A 23971-nucleotide genomic window follows, 5' to 3' on the forward strand; every position below is an offset into this window, starting at 1 on the left:
CTTCACAGCCAGTGTCCTCGAATAAGTCATATGTTCCTCATCAGTGTATCATGTACATCATGCATATCATGTTCTGCATTTTCAGTTTTTATTAATTATATATACACAAAGTTTAAAGAGCCACTAAGAGCTACTAGGATTATTACAAAAAAAAAAACAAACCCAGCTGACTCCCGGGCCCCACCACCTGCCCCTTGATCCCTGCTCCCCAAGGTCAGCAGTTGTTTTTGGTGATTAACCCCACAGTTCTAACAGAAACAAAAACAACACGCTTACACTGCAAGTTCTTGGTTCTCCAGGTTTTAGGGATTATCTTGGGGGAGAACGATTTAGCTATTTTCTGCACACATTCTCTTATCTTCCCCCATGGAGATAAATCCATTTAGGTTATATCAATTTATGTTTACATTGCAGTTTTATTATTGTTCCCACTTTGAACCCTTCCATCTTCTTTTACCCCTTGTTTTAGATAGATTGTGTGTGTGTGTGAATTTCGAGTTTAAAAATCCTTGAAATCTTGGAGAACTCATGTTACTAATAAGCTTTCTCTGGCCTGTGACAGAATCTTCATGGAATTCTCTACCTGGGGGTTGTTTCTGCTTGTTTTCGCCCCTACCAGTGCTCTTACCTTTTAACTTTTTTCTGTTGACATGTTAAACTTACAGAAAAGTTGCCATGACAGTTCAGCAGTTTCCGTACCCTGCACCACCCGGGTCCCCAGGGTTACCATCCTGTACAAACAACCTCAGTACAACGGTCAAAACTAAGAAACCAGCATTGGAGCACACTAGTTACTAAAGCACAGAGTCTCTGTGGTTTTCACCCGCTCTCCCACCCTGTCCTTTTTCTGGTCCACCATCTAGTCCAGGCCCCACAGCACGCCGTTGTGGTGGCTCCCAGTCCTCCCGTCTCTGACTTTTCCTCAGGGCCCATCCACCTTCCACTGTCCATGACCTTGACCCTTTGGAAGACTGCCGGTCAAAGACTGCCGGTCACTCGCTTTGTAGAACATGCTGCATTTCAAGGGTTTGTCTGGGTTTTTCTCGTGATTTGAGGTTCTGCAGCTTTGGCCCACATGGTGCAGAAGTGAGGTGCCTTCTCGAGAGGTATGTGATGTCACACATTACTGGAGGTGACACTGATCATTTTTGGTTAACATGGTACCTGCTGGCTTTATCCACTGTACAGCCTGTTTTTCTCTCCAAATAAATTTCTTAGTTCGAGGCACTTTATGTAAATAACCTGTTGCTCTCAAAGTTGAACTTTAGCATCCGTTGAAAGATCTGGACAGTTGTGGTTCCATGGTGATTTTCTATTTCCCTCATCTTGCATGAATTTTTTTTCAGTGTTTTTTTTATTCTTAATGGAAGTATAGTTGGTTTACAATGTTCATTTCTTCTATATAGGAAGAGACTCACTTATATATGCATTCTTTTCCGTATTCTTTTCCAGTATGGTTTATCCCAGGATATTGAATTTAGTTCCCTTTGCTGTACAGTAGGACCTTGCTGTTTATCCATCCTACATGAAATAATTTGCATCTACTACCCCAGACTCCGTCTGTCCCTCCTTTGCACCTTGGCAACCACGAGTCTGTTCTTTTTCTGTTTCTTAGGCTCACTTGTGCCGTATTTTAGATTCCACATGTAAGTGATATCGTGTGGTGTTTGTCTCTTTCTGATTGACTTCACTCAGTATGCTAATCTCCACGTCTATCCATGTTGCTACAAATGGCATTATTTCATTTATTTTTATGGCTGAGTCATTGGAAGAACTGATGTTGAAGCTGAAACTCCAATACTTTGGCCACCTGATGCAAAAAACTGACTCGCTGGAAAAGACCCTGAGGCTGGGAAAGATTGAAGGCGGGAGGAGAAGGGGACAAGAGGATGAGATGGTTGGATGGCATCACAGACTCAATGGACCTGAGTTTGAGCAAGCACTGGGAGTTGGTGATGGACAGGGAGGCCTGGCGTGCTGCAGTCCATGGGTCACAAAGAGTCAGATATGACTGAGCAACTGGACTGAACTGAATATTCTGCTGCGCGCGTGTGTGTGTGTACTACATCTTCTTTATCCATCTGTCCATGGACATTTCATTTGCTTCCATGTCTTAACTATTGTAAATAGTGCTGCTATATGATAAGGGTGAATGCATCTTTTTGAATTAAGAGTTTTGTCTGGATACATGGCTAGGAGTGGGACTGCAGGATCACATGGTAACTATTTTTAAATTTCTTGAGGAAGCTCCGTACTGTTCTCTATAGTTGCTGCACCAGTTTACACTCCCACCAGCGATATAGGAGGTTTCCTTTCCTTCACATCGTCTCCAGCATTTACTATTTGTAGACTTTCTGATGGAGAAGGCAATGGCACCCCACTCCTGTACTCTTGCCTGGAAAATCCCATGGACGGAGAAGCCTGGAAGGCTGCAGTTCATGGGGTCGCTAAGAGTCGGACATGACTGAGGGACTTTACTTTCACTTTTCACTTTTATGCCTTGGAGAAGGAAATGGCAACCTACTCCAGTGTTCTTGCCTGGAGAATCCCAGGGACGGGGGAACCTGGTGGGCTGCCGTCTATGGGGTCGCACAGAGTCGGACACGACTGAAGCGACTTGGCGGCAGCAGCCTTTCTGATGCTGGCCATTCTGACTGGTGTGATTTGCATCTTTGTGGTTTTGATTTGCATTTCTCTAGTGACGTTGAGCATCTTTTCATGTGTCTTGGTCATCTGTATGTCTTCCCTGGAGAAATGTCTATTTAGATCTTCTGCCCATTTTTTGGTTGGGTGCTTGCTTTTATTTTTAGCTGCATGTCTCTCATTATTAAACACTCACATGTCCATGGTTATAATCCAGTATCATTATTTTGCTACTCAAATTGTTCCAGTTTTGGCCTTTGAGAGATTTAGACGTGTCACCATCCTTTCTTGATCTCTTCTTAACTCACTGAAATTTCAGTATAATCCAGGCTCATATTCTATCTGTCCCAGCTTTCAGAGTAACCATTTGTCTTCAGAGCTCTGATTTCTTTTACTGGAGAATGACATTTAGAAAGGAAGATGTGGGTGCTTGGATGTGCTGGTTGCTACTGGGGTGTCAGTTGTTCTAGAGCTGGGGTATGTATGCACATATGTATAGTTACTAATGCAAACATGTTCATTTCTCTTACCTGTGTATGTATTTTGAGTTTATACTGAAACTGGTGATTTCCATCAAACAAACATTGATTTTGGAAGGCTTGGTATATATTTCTGCTTATCAGGTTGGCTTATGTCTTCCAGTAAGATTTCATGCTTTTCCCCCATAGGCCCTATACTTTTCTTATTTCAATTCCTTCTGCCATGTGACAGTCTTTGTCAGTATCATGAGTGATGTTTCCCAGCTGTCCCTACCTCCCATCCCATTTTTCCAACTGTTATTTCTAGAATACAGTGACTTAATAAATTGGGGTCCTTTTTTAAAACTATATAGCCATAGTTTGTGAGCAGAAAATTTTATCTCTTTACCACACTTTATATTGTTTCTTTTAATTGGTCACATTTGTTGTATCTAAATATTATTTTGCTCTCTCTGTTGCTATCTGTGCTAGTGATAAACCATCCTTGCATTATCATCTTTGCATTCTTGTAATATATTGTTCTTCCAGTAAATAGCTGGAAACTACTAATTTTTTTAGAATTTTAGTCTGTATTCATACCTGGCATTGATCTATGGGTGGAGGAGGCGGTGTACTATTTCCAGTTTTGATACGAAAGTTCTACAACTTCAAGACAAGCTAACGGCAGCACTTCTGGTTTTCTGTTGCCTTCAGCAGATTAAAATTGGAATTGTGTTATTTAAACCCAGATTGAATACAGCTCTAACACCATCCACTACCTGATAGGTGCTTTATTACCCTTCAGGCGTTTTCTATAGGACTTTGTAGCCGAGGTTTCTACTGCTTCTTGACACAATTTTAGCCCATTCTTCAAGGCAGTCACCCATTTGCCCTAGGTTTTCAAACTTATTTATCTTACTCTTTGGGGCTCAGTCTCCTTTTCGATATTTACTCTTGTATGTTTTTGCCCTTACCTTGTTCCTTTTTATTAAGCAGGCAAAGGGTTTATTTAATCAATCTTTTCAATGAATCGGCATTTGTTTCATTCAGTTGACTTATCCTTACTCTTTTTTTATTTTACATATTCAGTCTCTATGCAGTTTCAAGGCAAGGACTTTCCTAAACATCCTTACGGCATAAAATGTTTCACTACTTTTGGGTAATCTACTTGATTTACTTCATCTCAGAATTCCTTATTTTCAAATAGGGAATATTTTGACCCTCTTATTTCCATCTTATTACCTTTCCAACTTTATCAGGTTATAATTTATTCAGGTTTTGTGGCCAAGAACTCAGTCAAGTTTGAGAAACAGAAGAAAACACTGTACATTACCCACATGTAGAACCTACGTGTGTATCTCTTAAATCCAGCTTGTTAGTCATTAGTTTGATCATCTGTCCTTGGTGGTTTCTTTTATATACTAGACATCCAAATTCTGAAAGATGTTTTGAGTCAGGTGAACTTTTATTGGATGAGCTTTCGTTTTCTATGTTTAACACAGTAATGATGGTTTCTAATTAAACATCTATGACTTTTGCATCCTTTTTGTAAACATTCTGTCCTTATATATTGTCCCTCTTAATGCTCTTTAGCACTTTCTCCCTTAAATTCTACTTTGGCATTAAGTTTTTCCTCACAGTTTTTCCCAATAACTCTTCATTCCTGTTTGTTTGTTTGTTTGTTTGTTTTGGGGGGGGGACCTTTTTTCAGACTTACTTTTAAACATCACACTGCTCCATTTCTTTGCTTCTTCTCTAATAGAATCCAGGCCATTCACCTAATCAAAGATGTTATATCCATTCCATTTTAATTGTTATATTTTTCTTTAATTTCTATCATCGTTTTGCATAATTTTTACTCTCTTGGTCAAGTTTCTATTTTTTTTTTCTCTTCTCTGCTTTTCAATTTTTATAATGGTTGCTTTCGGTTTCTTAACATTTCCTTTGTACATCACAATATCAGAATTAACTGTCCCCGGCAGGATGCTTTCTCTGCCTACTGACCTCACAGGCATAAATGTTAAAACCTTTTAGGATGCCTGTATTTTAATCCCTGGGTGTTGCTGGTACATTTGATTATTCTCGGTTCTAGACCATCAGGAAATCAGGCTCTCCCCTGAGCGGGATGCACACTGTGTCTGAAACCTCGCACGTCCACAGAGCTGTCTCTATTGCCCTGATGTGTCCAGAGTGTAGCACCCACTGCTCACCCTCCAGGAGTGTGCACCCGTTAGCACTTCTCCACGTGGTACGTGTGAATCCACACATCTGCTCCAGCTGAGCCTCAGCGGGAAGCACAGATCCTGGTCTTTCCAACAAGGCCACCCCACCCCTGTATCTTTGCTCCATGCAGTCCACCCAGGGATCCGTCCTGAAAGGTCCCGGGGCGGCCAGTTTTCTCAAGCACACCCTCCAGCTACGGTCATCTTGCCCATCGATGAGGACAGGGTGACTGTTCAAGGTTCCATGCTGTCTCATGCCCGTGCTTCCGAATCTCACACGTTTAGCTCACCTGAGTGAAAGAGGCCCTTTTCAATTAACAGCAGGATTGGAGATCATACAACTGAAAAGAAACTATTCCAGAGAACAAGTTGACATGGATCCAAAAATATATGGTCTTTTCCCTGCCCCGCCTCTTTGAGCTGTTATTCCATTACAAAGAGCTACCCTCAGGAAATAATTTTTAATCAATGATATATGAAGATCTTCATTATTTATAAAGTAAAAAAGAAAAGAACAGAACAATGTACCTGTCCATCAGTGGGAGAAAGGCTAAGTGAATTAAGGACTTCTACCCAATGAAGTAGGGGTTTAATGGCTTTGACAATCATAGTAACATGGAAAATTTATTAGCATCATTTGTGAAGTGGAAGAAGGGCACATATTCATACACATTATATGAATCCAACTATGAAAATATCATGTGCAAAAAAATGGCCAGGCAAAGGAAGGACACCAGAATGCCAACAGTAGTGATGTGCAGGTGGCTTGCGGCTTTCCCAACGCCCCCCTTTCTTCCTTTCCCTACTTGTCAAATTAAACATCAGAGGTAATAAAATGGTGTCAGAAATACTTTTTGTAAACCATGCATACAGCTAACAGAGTAACAGAATTGATAAGTGATTGTGACATTTAAATGGCTTCTTCAGAAAGGGCTCAATGTGCTTACTGACAGTTTTCTGGGGCTTTAAACTCTGTATCTCAGCCAGTGTTTCATGAGTAAACTCCATCTCAGCTCTGCTGGATCGGTCATTTGCTCAGACAAAGCTTTTTTATCCTTGGGCACCCAGAACGCCCAGGTCTCCCAAACACACCCCTCGTCAGTGTGGGCAGAGACACCCAGTGGTGCCCATGAGTGCCTTACAACCAGGTGACACATGGAGTTAAAAGCTCGGGAACCCGCAGCAGCGATGAAACCCGCACCTTCTCAGACAGCTTTTCCCTGGGAACCCCACACAACGCCCCTTCTCCCCCCTGCTCCCCTCTCAGGGACCTCCACAACAGAAGCTTCGCTCACCAAGGGTCAAACCTGAATACACACATTTTCTTTTAAATATACTAATTTGACCTGCTGCCAGCGATCCCTAGCCTTTAAATTCTTTACAGTGCTTCCAGATTGTTTATGACAGCTTTGCAGAGCAGGGTGCACACAAATGCTCAACAAGGACCACCAGGAAAGGAAGGACTTGAAAACTGTCCTGTCCAAGCATTTCTATCACTTAGAATCATGAAAGGTGATTTTTTTTTTGATCCATAGTTTAAGGCTCAAGTGAAAACTATAATTTTCATATAAACAGTACATTTACTTTGACAGAGTCTAAAACACTAACACTTAAAATTTGTTTCAAAACGGAAAACCTTCCATTATCCATCCCTTTATCCTTTTCAGACAATTTCATCATCATGAGCTTATTGTATACCAATGAACTGTCACTGAGGTTCTCTGGCCCCTCCCTACTGTGCTTTGTATTTGTCATCCTCTTCCGTCTTGATACTTCTTTTCTTTTTTTTTTAAATTTTATTTTATTTTTAAACTTTACATAATTGCATTAGTTTTGCCAAACATCAAAATGAATCTGCCACAGGTATACATGTGTTCCCCATCCTGAACCCTCCTCCCTCCTCCCTCCCCATACCATCCCTCTGGGTCGTCCCAGTGCACTAGGCCCAAGCATCCAGTATCGTGTATCGAACCTGGACTGGCAACTCGTTTCTTACATGATATTTTACATGTTTCAATGTCATTCTCCCAAATCTTCCCACCCTCTCCCTCTCCCACAGAGTCCATAAGACTGTTCTATACATCAGTGTCTCTTTTGCTGTCTCGTACACTGGGTTATTGTTACCATCTTTCTAAATTCCATATATATGCGTTAGTATACTGTATTTATGTTTTTCCTTCTGGCTTACTTCACTCTGTATAATAGGCTCCAGTTTCATCCACCTCATTAGAACTGATTCAAATGTATTCTTTTTAATGGCTGAGTAATACTCCATTGTGTATATGTACCACTGCTTTCTTATCCATTCATCTGCTGATGGACATCTAGGTTGCTTCCATGTCCTGGCTATTATAAACAGTGCTGCAATGAACATTGGGGTACACGTGTCTCTTTCCATTCTGGTTTCCTCAGTGTGTATGGCCAGCAGTGGGATTGCTGGATCATAAGGCAGTTCTATTTCCAGTTTTTTAAGGAATCTCCACACTGTTCTCCATAGTGGCTGTACTAGTTTGCATTCCCACCAACAGTGTAAGAGGGTTCCCTTTTCTCCACACCCTCTCCAGCATTTATTATTTGTAGACTTTAAACGTAAGACCAGAAACTATAAAACTCCTAGAGGAGAACATAGGCAAAACACTCTCTGACATACATCACAGCAGGATCCTCTATGACCCACCTCCCAGAATATTGGAAATAAAAGCAAAAATAAACAAATGGGATCTAATTAACCTTAAAAGCTTCTGCACATCAAAGTAAACTATTAGCAAGGTGAAAAGACAGCCTTCAGAATGGGAGAAAATAATAGCAAATGAAGCAACTGACAAACAACTCATCTCAAAAATATACAAGCAACTCCTACAGCTCAACTCCAGAAAAATAAACGACCCAATCAAAAAATGGGCCAAAGAACTAAATAGACATTTCTCCAAAGAAGACATACAGATGGCTAACAAACACATGAAAAGATGCTCAACATCACTCATTGTCAGAGAAATGCAAATCAAAACCACTATGAGGTACCATTTCACACCAGTCAGAATGGCTGCGATCCAAACGTCTTGATACTTCTAAAATGCTTTGGAGTGGAAAACTCTCAAGGTTGTAAAAACGGAACCGAAGGCAAACAGGTATGCAGACAGCCTGGCTTTCTCTCTGAGGTTTCGCCGTGTGGGCGGCGGCTCTGGCTGTTCACAGGCACCCCACCCCTGCCATCCCCTCCCCACTGGACGTGCTCAGCTCCACAGGCACACCTGGGAGACCGCCGCAATAAAGCGAGTCACACACACTTTCCGGTTTCCCAGTACATACAAGAGTCACCTTCCCACCGTACTATATAGCCCATGAATTACGTCTTTAAAAAATATATACTTACCTTCATTGAAAAGACTACACTGCTAAAAAAAAAAAAATGTTAACCATCATCTGAGCAAGGCACAGTATCAGTGGTTAACAGCCAAGGTCACTCATCACCGTAACAAGTACAACAGTAAAGGGGACTGTGAAATAAGAGAATCATCAAAGCGTGACCCAGACACGGGGAGAGCAGACACCGCTGGAAAAACGGTGCCAACAGACCTGTCACAACCCTGCAATTTGTTTAAAAAAAAACAAAAGTGTGATAAAACGAGGTAGAGGCACTAACCAGGTTACCGGAGAACTGGGGTGGCCGCAGACTCACCTGGCCCATCCTGAGTTTTGTGGGAAGGGAATGGAAGGGTCCTGTGAGACTGTAGTGGCCATACGTGGGCCCTTGTGGGTTTCATTTTATAGGAGCGGCCGTCAGGAAAATTCCGAGGCTCCAGAATCACCATGCGTGTGTGTATGAGCTCAGTCACTCAGGCGTGTCCGACTCTTTGTGATCCCATGGACTGTAGCCCACCAGGCTCCTCTCACCATGAGATTCTCCAGGCCAGATTACTGGAGTGGGGTTCCATGCCCTCCTCCAGGGGATCGTCCCGACCCAAGGATCGAACCCGCATCTCCTGCACTGCAGGCGTGTTCTTTACCACTGAGCTACCAGGGAAGCCCCCAGAATGACAACACACACCATCAAACCCAAAACCTGAACTACCCACTGCTCGGTGTTACGTTCTTAACCTTTTGTCCGACCAACCTTATCTCATCCTCTTTCATAGTTCAAATAGGCCAAGCCCTTTCCACCAAACCAACCCAAACCGGTTCATCAGCATAGAGACTGTATCTTCAAGGCCTCGACAAACCAAAAGAACCAAGAAGGCAGGCTCCACCAAGAGCAAAAAGAACCACAAAGGGAGTGCCGCTCCCTATGGGAGCTTGACGCCTGTGAATTTCCTTCCGCAGGACAAGCCATAAAAAGACTCCATGGGACACTTGCAGAACTCTGGAAGGAAGTACCAGAGTACCAGGTGGAGGAAAGCACGTGGAAGGGCAAGTTTACCCAGAAGAGCATCGTCTTGCCCAGCTCTAGCTGAAATGAAAGCATGGAACTTCCAAAGAGCTTTCCTCTTTCCAACAACACAACCCTATTCACAGACCCGTCCAGCATCCTGCAAGAAGACAGGCTACTGGAAGGAAAACCGGAGGACCTCGGAGGAAATCTGTAGCTAAAAGGATCCCTCCTTTTACGGTGTGGCGCGTTTGGCTAGATGATTCTCAAATGTGTTCCAAGTCCTTCAGCCACACTCAGTGGTCGTCTCCACCTCACCCCCCCTCCACCGCAGACGTGGCTCTGCGAGCACCCACTGGTGTTTCTCCACTCACCAGGACTGGCCGCATCTCACAGAAAACCAGGAGGGACGCCAGCTCAATGTCTTCACTGTAGCCGTTCTTCAGAGGAACAGATCTAAATCCTGCAGGTAGGAAAAACAAACCAGTTCACGTCAGATCTCTGCTTTTCTTGCAGTACCCAGGGATCACGTGCCCAGTGCATGGACCAGAGAGGTCAGGGCCCCGTGCTGGGGGCTGACTTCCTTTCTGGAGCCCAGAGGTTCCCCCCTCCACCCCCCACCTGATGGTTGGGGAGTGGGGCTGCGAACACAGCCCTGACTGCCAGGTCCAGCTGGAGAAATGAAGTTAAAAATGCCTGCCCTCTAGAAATGCAGGTGACTTGGAAGAATTAAAGCCCACAGAGCACTGCACACTGAATTTAGACCCTCTACAGCTATGGTTTCAGTCCCTTAAATATTCCTGAGCCCAAAAGACGCAAAGGAGTGATGAATCCCCACGTCCATCTTCTTCACTCAGCCCTGTACAAAGCTTGGGACGAGCAAGTGTTTTTAAAGATTTCCAGTGGGAAGAAATCTTTCCGTCCCTTGGCAGTTTTCCCTGTTGATCATCCTCCCCTAAAAGCCATTCCCTATTTGTAGTGAGGACCTGTGTCTGCCAGTCATTTAAATGTTTCTTTTTATTGAGGGAGAGGGTTAAGATGGGGCTGTATTCCCCCCACCCCTCCCCAGTGAGTAATGTTTAAGGCAACGCATCTTAAAGGTTGGTTGGTTGGCTTGTTTTGATAGAGTAGTAGAACTGAATAGACAGCAGAAATTAACATCTCATACCACCCACTCATACCTCGTATTACAGAAGGAACCATTGTTAACGGCTTTCCAAAATCATCTCTGCAGTGTGTTTCCCTTAAAATCACAGAGAATAGTACCCCAACCAGCCATTCTGAATCTTACAGGTTCCCCTGAACACTCTATCTTAGGGATTCACTACGTAGCCCTAGTTTGACTTGAAAGCTTTTTCTTAAATGGAAACGTAGTTGACGTACAATGTAATATTAGTTTCCAGCGTACTGCACAGTGATTTGACATCTGCATGTGCTATGAAATTATCCCAGTAACTCCAGTAACCATCTTCCCGAAGTAAGTACAGTATTACCACACTCCTTATGCTGTTACACAGGACATCCCTGTGGCTTATTAGTAAGTAGAGATTTGTGCCTTGAGAGCTTTATATTTGCCTTCTATCTACTGATTTTCTGGGACAAGCGACGCATAAAGTGCCTTCTGCCAGTCAGGTTTTGGCTTGTTTGATGATTATCCTTCTATCGCTTAGAGAACCTTTTAGTCTGTTAGCTGATTTATCATCTTTAAATAATATCTATTGACTCTCTCTGTGCCACTTATGTTGAGGACACTGGCATGCTATAGCATCTCTCCCTTTCCCTTCCCCAATTGGGTAAACTGTATTATTATTTCTACATTGACATAGTATGTAATATTAGCATTCCATTTTGTAACCATGATCCTCCCACAAAGAGAGGCTTAGTTTTCCTTAGTTCCCTTAGTTTTTGGCAAAAGCCAAAAAAATACAGTAAGGAACGCCTGAACACCCACGACCTGAATCTCACATTAACCTTCCACTTAGGCTTATCCACCCGCTAATCTAGCGGGTGATACTCACTTCCTGTTTCAAAGAAAGATGAAGGCATCTATACACTTCTTCTCTGTCAGCATGAATCTCATGAACAAGAACTCCGTATTTGTTCAGTGTCCTTTTTGTGACGTAAAACTTACACACAATGATTTTTTTTCAATGTCCAACGCTCACCACCTCCTTACTGATCTGACCTTTTTCCATTAGGTATTCTGGCTGGCTAAAATTGTCCTTTGAGATTTTCAGTACAAGCTCATGGAGACATATAATCCCTGGACTGTGCCTGTTTGAACATATCCGTCCTTTGATTTTAGACTTGAGTGGGCACAAAACTCTCAGGTCACACTCTTCTCGTTGAAGGACTCTGGGGGACCCTGCTCTCCTTGAATTCTGCTGTAGAGAAGTTTTCTGAGCTGTTTTCCCCTTGTTGGGAATTATGCTAAGATGTGAATCACCTCTGGATCTTGTTAAGATGCAGATGCTGACTCCAGAGGCCTGGGACGGGGCCAAGGTTCCACACCTCTACGGAGCTGGTCTCTGTGGAAGCTGTCGGTGTAGGTGTTGATCGACTGCCAGAACGCACTGCGGCGCCGAGTACCCTGCCCATGCACCCAGAGCGGCCCTGCCCAGTGCCCAGCGCGGCCTCCCCGTTCGGGGCAGTGAGCTCCGCCCCTCCCGAGGGACGACTCCAGCTCCACAGACGTCCTGCCACCGCCCAAGTCGCGTTGCTACCTGCAGCCCTTCACGTGGACGGGGCTGAAAGGTGCTGGCCAGGTTCACTAGAAACTGATGCCACTTTTCTTCTGATTGACACAAGCAAGACCCGAGAGGAAAGGGAAACAGAGACACCGCTTGAAGCAGCATCAGTGTTTGGCTGGTCAGGAGTCGCAGCGGCCCCGAGGGTGGCCGGCAGAGTAAGAAGAACATGGGGTTTGAAGTCAAGACATTCCCGGGTCTGAATCCCAGGCTCTGGCCGGACAGGTGTGTGACCCTGAGCTAGTTAATTAACATCTCTTGGCCCCAGAGTGCTTATATTTAAAAAGCGGAGATGATAAAACTCCGTTCACAGGACTGCTGCGAGGATTAAGAGAGAAGAGTTTTGAGGCGCCGAGCACAATAAATGCTGTTTTCCCTCTTTGCTGAGCTCCAGCTGGCTTAAAGGCTTAAGTGCATCCCTGCTAACAACAGGCAGGGTTTATTTTCGAGTTCAGAAGGCCCCGAAGCCTTATGCACAAAGGCATTGTTATTCTGTGGCATGCCCTCCATGAATATGGATGTCCCAGGCAGGACGGGGAGAGAAGGTCTTCCTGGGAGCATCTCACAGCCAGTCACATTCTGTATCATCCTTGAGATGTTATTTGTGTTCTAAATGCCCCCAAGCTCAGTCACAGCGTTTTGGAGAGGAGTCCACACAGTTAAGGCGGCGGCTCTCTCTGAGTCCTGGAGGGGCTCCAGGGCTCCGTCAGGACCCCGTCTGGAGGGGACACGGCAGAGCCCCTGCACCGTGCGGGATGCGTCCGGCGGGTGCCGTGTCCAGAAGGGGAGGGCACAGCTACCACAAAGAAATCCGACACCACCTGATGCGAAGAAGTGACTCATTTGAAAAGACCCTGATGCTGGGAAAGATTGATGGCAGGAGGAGAAGGGGACGAGAGAGGATGGGATGGTTGGATGGCATCATCGACTCAATGGACATGAGTTTGAGTAAACTCCGGGAGTTGGTGATGGACAGGGAGGCCTGGCATGCTGCAGTCCCTGGGGCTGCAAAGAGTCAAACATGACCAAGCGACTGAACTGGAACTGGAATCCCCTACAATGTGGATTTTGTGTATGTGTGGCAGCTTTGCACTACATGTGTGATCTTAGTTCCCTGAACAGGGATCAAACCCATGCCCCCCTGCAGTGGAAGCATGGAATCCTTGCCACTGGACCACCAGGGAATGCCCCTTACAATGTTCTTGTCTATTTACCCTAATACTCTTATAATTTTTAATTTACAAACATTGTTGCCACATTATTTATTGCAAAAATATACATTATTGTTTATGGGGGAAAAAAAAATCCGTTGTAAGCCTGACTGACTTGGCTGATGTGAAGGAGGTGAATTGCAGAGTGAAGAAGGCCTGTGGCTAACTAGCTGAGTTTAATGTCATTTGCTGGGAAGTAGGGGCAAGTTAACCCAGAGGACTGGCAAACATCAGGCCTCTCAGACTTACGAACGAGTATGCACTGCTTTTCCCAGATTAGGGGAACGGTGTGGCATTTCTAGCCAGGCCAGTGTGTCTCCAGGGGGGGCGTGTCCTCAGAGGGGCAGCCGAGGCCTCGCTCGGTCTTCTCCAAGTGCCAGCTGAGCAGCTGGCTCCACGTGCAGCTTCCTGGGCCCCGCCCCGGAGGGGCTGAGGGAGGACACCGTGGCACAGGCCCAGGAACCTGCATTTCCCCCCACCCCACACACTCACCTAGTTGTAGAAATGATCAAAGGCAGATACAGAGAAAGGTGCAGAAATTTAGGGAGTATCTGATATGTTTCCAAGTTGAAAAGAATTAAAAAAAAAAAGACCCAAGGTTTTCAAGCAACATCAAGAGAAAAGACTATCTGTGTATACAAATTACTAAAAGGAGAGTGGTCTTTTTCTCTCGAAAAAATGATCCTTGAAAAACAGGGACCAGTGACCTCATAAAGAATCCAGAAGGATCTGTGGCTGTTTTTCTCAGAAATACAGGGCCCTTTTCCAGGCACACAGGGGGTTGTGTTTTCCTCAGCATGGGAGACAATCAGAAGTGAATCAGCCCACCTCAGAGAAGAGGAAGGTGAGGCTCTGACAGCCCAGATGACTTGCCCAGGACGAGGAGGGGAGAAGGGACCTAAGACCGTGGCTCTGGGCCTCGTCCTCCCCTCCAAGCACCTAACCAGCCCCTGAGCCTGCCTGAGGAGAGGCCAACAGAGTGTAAGCTTCCAAAACGAAGTCCAATCACAGTGCCGAGTGGACCGCCAGCTAGTAATCCAACGTTGGATGCAGGAGCCCCCTGGAGCCCCCAGCCCCCAAGCTGCCTCCCTCCCCTGTCTCTGTCCTGCTCACAGGACTCCCACGAGGACCCACTGCTCAGCCTACCCACGACTGAATACAAACCAAGACAAAGGCACCATTCTTTCCAAAAGCCGGCAACGCAAACCAAAAGACGATGCCAAGAAAAACTGAACGCTGTAATTAAAACGGGCCTTACCTGACTTGATTCCTTTAATGGGGTACGTGGCATGGGCCAGAAAGTTGGGATCGCTGAACATATCTTCCTCATAAACCACAAAGCGCAGAAACGCAAGGTTGGGGTCATAAATCTCAAACGTCACCTTCTCCTGCGTTGGGGTCCAAACAGGGCTGAGGCCATTGTCATCTGGAAGAAGATCCAGGCTCTTTCAGGGGCCCCATTTGTCCTGCTCCCTCTCAGTTCACCATCTCTACACCCGTCAGCTTTGGATCTCCTTAGCAGCCGTGTAAATACACATCTAGGCCAGGATCTGATCCTTTTTTTTTTTTTTCAGTGGCATCACAGACCTGACCCTCAGTAAGCAGAGGAGATGGGACCACCTCTCCTCAGACTCTCCCATCTCAACTCCCTGGGACGTGGGAGGGATGGGAGGTGGACCACAGAACAACAGCAGATTTGTAAGGAAGAAAAGACGCGCTGGGGGCCACATCGCTCGTCTGATAGGGGAGGTGGGCCAGGCTCTGAACAGGTGGTAGGTTCTGGAGTCACTGGGGAGAGTCACTCAGGGAGCAGAGAAAAGAGGCAACCTTCACCGGCCAGTCTGTGAGCTGTTTATCCGGCTGCATTTTGCCAGGCGCCCGTGATCCCAAGCCTAGAAAGGCCCCAGTTCAGTTCTTCCCAGGCTTCAAATGGCAGAACAAGCCATTTCTCTGGGCCTCCCCACCCGCTGTGGGGTCAGATCACCCAAGTTTGGCTGCAGCCTTGGGGGCGGGTCAGCCGCATCCTCTCTGAGCCCTGGACTTAGGTGGGGGCTGATACATAGAGGGGACACCCCGGAGTGACGGGCATAGGGCGCTGCAGCCTCACCCAGGCCTCCTGAGGTGGGTGACGGGCTGAGAAACACCACAGTGGGTCCAGCTCTCAGGTCCCATGGCCCTCCGTTGCCCCTCCGAGCTGCCCACAGAGGGCAAGGGGGACGAAGGGAAAGACCTGGCCACCAGCGCGTTAGTGAAGCCCCGCTGACCAGCATCTCCAGCGTGCGGCTCCACTCGCCTGAAGTCTCAGTGAGGAGAGGACCCAGGCAACTTACTCACAACCGTCGTCTTAAACTTGTTGCTGTCGTACTCCGCTCCGCATATCTCCACCTCCACGAAGGGGCACGCGATGCTGCGGCCGGGCTTGGGGAGGTGACGGGCCCCCAGCACCTAGGGCCCCAAGAGCCAAGTGTCAGAATTCCGCCCGCCCACACTCCCTGGGCAGAGCTGGAGAGTGCAACATGGGTGGGCTCTCGTGTCCTCATCACTGGTGAGGTGCTACACCCTCTGGGAGCGGGCACCCCCACCGCTTCCCTGTTGTGGATGTGGGAAATAGTTTCCAAACAGGAGAAAACAGACTCTTAACAGAGACAACGCAATGTCTAAAAGTTGTGTCAGTTTTAAAACGCTTCCACCCCTCAAAGTGGCCATTGCAGGGATAAGCCCTCTCCTCAGTAAAGAGCAGAGCCGTGTGACCAGATGCTGACCCTGCTGAACCCAGCAAGAGGTGGATCTGTAACTCGCCCCAGCAACAACAAGGGGAGGTGACCACGATGGACCTGGGGAGACGCCCTCCTGCCTCTACGCCCCTGCAACGACCCTGGCGGGCACCACAGTAAAGACCCTCAGCTGCGTCTGGGGGCTGACGGTTTACACAAGGAGCCCAGGCAGAGGGTGGGGCCTTACCTTGACCGTCAGGGTCATCTGGATCTTCCTCTGGGACTCGGGTGGCATGGGGTCGTACTTCTCCGCCCTCATGCTCTCAGGCTGCAGGACGTAGCCCGTCCGCCCGTTGAGGGAGAACAGGGCGTGGTTCATCTGCATGTACTTATCTGGGGAGGAGAGAGCTGCTGCTGAGAGCGGGGCAAGAAGGGGGCCAAGGGGCTGGGTAGGGGAGGACTTAGACCTTCTTCCAGAAGTAACGTGAGGCGCACCGACAGATGAATGGATAAGGAAGATGTGACACACTCATACAACGGAATACCACTCAGCCATAAGTCAGGAACAAAACTGGGTCATCTGTTGCGAGGCGGATGGACCCAGAGTCTGTCATCCAGAGTGAAGTAAGTCCAAAAGAGAAAAACGGGCATCACATATATGCATGTGGAATCTAGAAAAATGGCACTGAGGGCCCTAGGCCAGGAACAGAGACACAGATGCAGGGAAGGGACACGTGGACACTGGGAGGCCAGGGCTGATGCCCGCTCCCTGCCATCTATCAGACAGACAGCTAGTGGGAAGCTGCCGGGTAGCCCGGGGAGCTCTGCACGGCGCTCTGCGCTGACCGGGAGGGCTGGGATGGGAAGCCCAAGAGGGAGGGAGGGGTGTGCACGGAGCTAACTCACCTGACCGTACAGCAGAAACTAGCACAACATTGCAAAGCAACTATACCCCAGTGGAAGATAAAAATAATGTGAGCTGGCTGTGAAAATAGGTATCTGACTTAAAACTATGGGTTTAAAAATTCATTAGAAACTCATGTTATTGGAAGAAAATTGGATTAAAAAAAAAAAAATTCACACTGGGGACAACTTTCCGAGTATGATACAAAGTCCAGAATGTACTCAAAGCTAAACATTTTTACACAGGACAAAATTTCCATAGAATCTGACATGCTTTAGAAAAATCTGTTTCACTCCACTGACAGGTAACTTTAACCTGTTAAGAAATCAGATACCTGTTTGCTGAGAATACCTACACCCCCTTAGAAAAATAAGAAGCACAAATATAGCCTGCAGAAAAGAAAATGCCTATGTTTCTTAAGGATATGAAAACCTGGTTCACTTCTCTGTTACTCAGAGAAGTTACCAATAAGGAAAGCTCCGACTACAGTGTGACACCAGTTTTCACTATCAAAGACTGAGGCACTTGCTGAAACTAAGTTGGTGAAGTGAAGCCAGAAAGAGTTTCACCCGTTTGCATTCCCGCCCAGTCTCCATGGAGTGCGGTCTGGCGGAGTATCTTGGCCCGGACACTCCTGGATACAGGGGTGCAGTGGTTTCGCTCGGGGCCAAGTTGGTCAAAGCTGTTGGATCCGCCCTGCACCACAGGTGCTCCCACGTGTGAAGGGAGGTTCACACAAGGTTACGGGGAGCAGTGCCGTCTGCAACAGCAATGAAGGGAGTCACCTCGGGCCGCCGCAGCAGGGCGCCAGTTGAGGACATGATGGCTCCACTCAGTGGAGTGTGACGCAGGCACAAAGACGATATAAAGGAGGCAGCACCGATGAGCATGCCTCCAAAGAGGCTGAAAGAACCACCACGGCGCCTCTGCGCCCTGCTCTGTAGTTAACGCTGCCCTTTGCACGAAGAAGGTGGGCATGCTGGCTTTTTCCAGCAGAGGATTATCTCCAGAAGACAGCCCCAGCAGAAAGCCGCCAGAGAGGGATGGCCCCAAAGAGGAGGGGGCCGACATAGCCACTGGACACCTGGATGCAGCTGTGCCTGAAGCTCCACTCCTAGACTTTTAAATTACGGGAGCAAACGCATTTCCTTTTCTCCCTGAAACCAGACTGACCATGTCTGTCACTTACCATCGAGAAGCCTGCCAAACTCAAAGGTCTGGGTGCCCAGTGGTCCCTCCACCGCACCATTCAAGGGATGGGACCTCATGCTAGCATGCTGGCTGAACTCTGATGGCTCCTAAGAAAAACTACGTGCTCCGGCCACCGCATTGCACCAGTGGCCCCAGAAGAATGTGCCTGGAATGATGCCCCAGCATAGGTTTACTGGCCACAGTCGGCCCCCTTTACCTGGAGTCTGGAAATTGAGTGCCACCATCTGGGAGCCGCACAGCCAGAGGCGGAAGGGGTCATAGTTGGACGAGTCCACCCGCTGTCCTTTGGGGTACACACGGGTCAGGCCCTTTTGATTGTATTTCAGGAGATCGCTGGGCTTCTGTCTGACGATACTGTCAGCCTTCGTCTCCACGAAGGAGCGGATTTCTCGGAAGTCAGGGTTTTCTGCACAAAGAGAGGGAGTCAACATTTATCCTGTGTCTTGCGAGTTTTTCTTAACGCCACCGGCAGGATGTGCAGGTCGTCAAAGGCAACCCGGAACCTCTCTTGGAGAAGTTCACGTGGCTGTGACGGTCCCATCGTAACTGGTTCTGCAGCGGGCTCTGGCCCTCTGTGGAAGTCTCAGAGATGAAAAGGCAGCCCAGGGTTCCCATTGCCTCTTAGTCTAGGATTAATATAATCTGTTTTTTTTTGTTTAAAACTACCAGCAGCCTTGTGCAGGAAACCACCAAAGCGATACAGGATACAGTTATAGAAAGGTGTGGCGCAGGAAGGGGTCAGCAGGGAGGAGATCTGAGGAGTGGGAGACGCAGGCAGGGCCCTGGCTTCCTCAGCGAAGGTGTCGCAGGCATGAGATGAGTGAACCCAGCATATTGATGGAAGGAGAACCGCCCACCTGCAGGAAGCGGGGATAGAGAGAGGAGACGGGGTGCCTGTGGAGGGACAATGAATGGGAAGCAGCATAGAGGGAAACGCAAACAATTCTTGAACTGTTTGGATAAAGCTCTGCTCTAGGTAGGACAGCTCCTAAACTCGCCAGGCCTGGCCGACTCTGGTTAAGAGCTCCAGCCTCTTGCCCTGGACATCGAGAGGTGCCCAGGGACCAGCCTCCCGATGACCACGAACACCAGGGCTTAGGACTGCCTCTCTCTCTGCCCTGGAATTACAAGCAACCACAGGAGCCACTTGAAAGGGGAAAGAAAATGTGACTAGGACCACTATTAGCGCAAAGAACCTGCTGCTTTGGAGAATGTGGTCAAAGATCCACTTTTGAATTCTCCTGCAGCAGGCCTCCAAAGATACCCAGGTCCTGACCTCTGGAACCTGTGACTATGTTCTTTCAAAGGGACTTGGCAGATGGCGGGCTTGAAGTGGGGAGATTACCTGGCCCTAAATGAAACCACAGTCTTTGCACTTGCGAGGTTGAGGGAGATGGGACTACAGAGAAGAGAAGGCAACGTGACCACAGCGGTGGGGACTGGAGTGACATGGCCAAAAGCCAAGGAATGCCAGCGGCCACCAGAAGCTGCCAGAGGCCAGGACCAGATCCTCCCCTGGAGGGAGCGGGGGCCCTGCTGACACCTTAACTTCAGCTCAGTGATACTGACTTAGTCCACGACTATGAGAGAATAAACATATGTTGTTTCTGCCACCAAATGTGTAGTAATTGGTTACGTCAGCAGGAAAAAAAAAAAAAAACAATCCACCCTTTAAGAGGGTTTTTCCTCCTAAAGCTACCAGGAGGGCCTGCTTCACCAGCGTCCTGGCCCCGAGGACACTCTGATGGGGAGGTTCCCACTTGGCACGCGGAGGATGAGCAGGAACCACCATCACCATGCTGCGTGACAGCGCCAGGCTCGGAAAGGAACCCGTGTTCACCGAGGCGGGGAGGCGGGGTGACGGCAGACGGTACCGAGGTTGTCCTTGGTCTTGCTGGTTGGCTTGCAGTAGACGACCAGGTCCGAGAGCTCGATGGCGATGGACTGGTTCTTCTCCCAGTACTTCATGTTGTTCTCCTGTGTGGAGCCAACCGTCTTTAGTTTCAGCTCTCAAGCTGGCCCCTGGGAAACCCCATTCTTCCAGCTCACCTGGCGGGCGCCCTCCTCCTCTTGAGTCTCCCCCCACCCCGTCTTTCTGCTTGGCCCTCGCACATGTGCAAATCGCAGTGGTGGAGAGTTTCCCTCCCCCGACCCCCGCCCCGCTCCCTTGCTTCCTCTGCCTGTGGAAATTCTCCACCATGCCATCTGGACCCAGGAGCACCGTGGAGCTCAGTCTCCGACCGCGGCTCTCGAGAATACCAGGGACAAGGGCTCTTCTTTATCACCGCCTCTCTCCTTAAGCCTCTTGCTCTCACCCGCTGCCCTATCCAGCCCACTAAAATCACTCTGTCACAGCTCATCTAAAATTCTAGTTGTCCCAGTTCAGGATCTCTGTAGACCATGGCAGCTTTGCGCTCACTCGCTGTCCCCTGAACCATGCACAGCTCTGTGCAAAGGGCTCTGGGGACCAGACCACACGCCGTGGACTTGGAAGCCATTCGCCCCTGGAGGACCCTACAGTCAAGTCCATCCCCGTGTCACCGACAGGCCACTCACTCCACTCCAAACCAGGCCTCCCTCTCAAGCCCTGCCAACCTCGAACTCATCCCCCCAGGGGCCACGGTGGGGACGGACCCCCTGGGAGGATTATCACCTACAGGTGACAACATTCAGCACAGGGGCGGGGGGCTGGGGCTGCCTGGCTCCAGGCATCACACACTGAGTGAGTGCTTGACGGATACTATCTAAGCCCACCCACCCCCGGGAGGAAGACTGTATCTCTGTTCTCCAAAGAACCCGCAGCACACAGACAGGGTGAGCGGCTGATCCAGGCCCCGCAGCAGGTCCCCGCCAAGACCAGAGGCCTGCGCGGTGGCCTCACCCCTGTCACCGCCCTCGGCGCTTCTGCGCCCTCGGCCACCGGGTGCCGGAGACCTCACTGCAGCGCCCCCAGGCTCACAGGCCAGGTCTCCCTGAACCACAGCGCTGCCCGTCCTGGCCCCTCGCCCTCCTCCCTCCTCGGCAGGCCCGTGGGTCCCTCTTCCTCTGGACCCCCCGCCTCACTCCTCCAGGACGCCTTCCTGGAGACCTCCATCCGGGACTAGGAAAGAGACACTGCGTCCCCTACACCTTCCAGAATGCCCACGGCCTCCCCCAGCCTTGCACCGTCCCTCATCCGACTGTCCCACGCTGTTACCTTTCAGCACGAGTGTCCAGACGCGTGTCCCCCCACCCCACCCGAGACAGGTCCCTGGGAAGCAGGACCTCCCGCTGGTGGCGAGTGCTCAGGTGACAGGTGGTGACAGGGGTGTCACAGCGGTTACCCGGCGGGGACTGGACTCGGGGGCGGGTCTGAGAGCTGGCTGAGTTGCTGGCTTTGCCCAGTGGGCCGGCCGTCGAGCCCCTCTGCCTCGTCTCCTCGTCTGCACGGTGGGCTAGCCCGAGCCCGTCCCTGCTGCAGCTACCGTGCTAACTCAAGGAGGCGGCCTCTCCCCTCGCTGGGCACGAGAGAAACGAGGGTGCCACGGACTGCCCCAGAGACGCCTTTCCAGGCCAAGGACAAGTGCGCCCACTTTTTAAACAAGCGGGGGAGGACACCCCGACTTCTGTGAGAATGCCTTCGCCAAGGACTGCTGACAAACGTCCCAAGGCCCCAGCGAACCCTAGCAGTGACCAGCAAACGAGCCTGTCACCTGAGCTCGGGCAGCAACCCGCTCACTGGGGCAGATCGGAACATGAAATTTGCCAGAGTTCATCTAAGCACGCCAGCTTCCGTTCCCACATGCCCTGAATCCCCTAGGCACCAAACAAGCTGCAGCAGTAAGGCTCCAAGGGCTGGCATGGAGCAGGGAAGGTGTCAGTCTGCGGCCAGTGCTTCGGGGAGACTGAAGCCTTGGCTAAGCTCAAACCCCCGGTGTGCTCTCCTGATCCCTGTGTCAACGTCTTCTTGGTGCACAATCTTCACCACACACTGTTTGGGGAGACGAAACCCTGGCAACGACACAGCTCGCTTCTAATGATGATACGACTGCTTTAAAGTCCGGGTGGGGTGAGGCAAGCCACACCTGTGTCATAGGGCGGGGACCTCTGGCCTCACAGAACACAAAGCAACCAAAGATTATAGAGCATCACTTTTTTCTCAGCTTCAGCAGAAAGCAGATCAGTTCAAGATGAAACACCAGCTGCTGCTTCAGAACTGTGCAGCAGCTCCTTTCTAGACCCGCAGAGCTTTGCCCAGAGGCTGTCCCAGAGTCTGGCATCACAGCACACTTCCTTGGTCAGGCTCTGGAAACTAGACAGACCTCAGTGACTGGTCTTTTGCCATCGACCAAAGGAAGCCAGAGAGGATGTAAAATTACCGGGCCCCGGGCAGGTTCTCAGGGCCTCGGCGAGGAGCTCCCAGGAGTGCACTGAGGGCACAGTGCACGTTGGTTTCCCGGTGGCACCAGCCGCTCCCACAGCTGGTTGTGCCCAGCACAGAACCTTGGTCACTTCTGCTGCCTCCTGTGTTTTGGTTTTGTTTTTTGAACATTCATAATCATATGAGAAGGCTCCTCTGTCCATGAAATTCTGGACTTCTCCAGGCAAGAATACTGGAGTGGGATGTCATTTCCTTCTCCAGGGGCTCTTCCTGACCCAGGGATCGAACCCGGGTCTCCTGCATCCCAGGCAGACTCTTTACTGACTGAGCCACCAGTAGAGGACTTAGAGCTGTAAAAGCTAATTTAAAAGGAATGTAGATCAAAGGCGAGAACGGCAGGCTTGAAGAGCTAGGCTTAGTTTCAAAACCCTTCCTGTGGTGGGGAATGAGGGAGACAACCTTCCAGTGAAGTCACGTTTTCCTCCAGAAGAAACGGAGAGAGCCAGGGGCTTCCCAGGTGGTAAAGAACCTGCCTGCCAATTCAGGAGACCTAGGGGACACGCGTTCGAGCCCCTCGTTGGGAAGATCCTCTGGTGGAAGGCGTGGCAACCCACTCCAGAATTCTTAGGCCTGGAGAATCCCCGTGGACAGAGAAGCCTGGCGGGCTACAGTCCATGGGGTCGCAAAGAGTTGGACACGGCCGAAGCAACTTAGCACGCGGGAAGCACCCGGCCAGAGGGTATCACGGCCACGCCCTCTGCCCTCCCAGCCCCACACTTGAGTGCCTGAGAATCAGTCTGCAGGGAACGGTGGCTAAACGCTCTCACTAGGCTGCTTCTCTGTTCTCAGCCAGAGGGGCCCAGAACGTCACACACTAGAACATGCTCAGGAGGACCACGGGGGGCAAGCGGCGCCATCCAGAGCACGATGACAACCACTCAACCTACACTGAAGAACACACCTGGAAGGAGACGGCGGAGACTCTCTCTCAGACGAACCCCGGACAGCGGGCCCCACCCGGAGCCTCGGAGGCGCTGCGCTGGAGGCGCGAGCACACGGATGAGACGGCCACACGGAGGCGGGGCAGCCTCGCTGGCCACAGGCTCGCGGGCCATCCCGAGTGACTGATGTGAC

General features: G+C 49.2%; 1 protein-coding gene across 2 annotated transcripts in view; it reads right to left on the reverse strand.

Moving 5' to 3' along the window:
* Positions 1–23971, reverse strand: part of PLCG2 (phospholipase C gamma 2) — a 159984-nt gene that overhangs the window by 7750 nt on the left and 128263 nt on the right. For both annotated transcript variants that reach the window (XM_070388654.1, XM_070388655.1), the window contains exons 26-31: positions 20352–20454; positions 18674–18883; positions 16609–16754; positions 15978–16092; positions 14906–15073; positions 10064–10152 (exon numbers count right to left, since the gene is read on the reverse strand). In XM_070388654.1, coding sequence (XP_070244755.1) covers positions 10064–10152; positions 14906–15073; positions 15978–16092; positions 16609–16754; positions 18674–18883; positions 20352–20454 — 831 coding nt within the window. The remainder of the gene's footprint in view (positions 1–10063; positions 10153–14905; positions 15074–15977; positions 16093–16608; positions 16755–18673; positions 18884–20351; positions 20455–23971) is intronic.

This window comes from Bos mutus, chromosome 18 (assembly GCF_027580195.1).
Source record: "Bos mutus isolate GX-2022 chromosome 18, NWIPB_WYAK_1.1, whole genome shotgun sequence".
Taxonomy (NCBI): Eukaryota; Metazoa; Chordata; class Mammalia; order Artiodactyla; family Bovidae; genus Bos; species Bos mutus.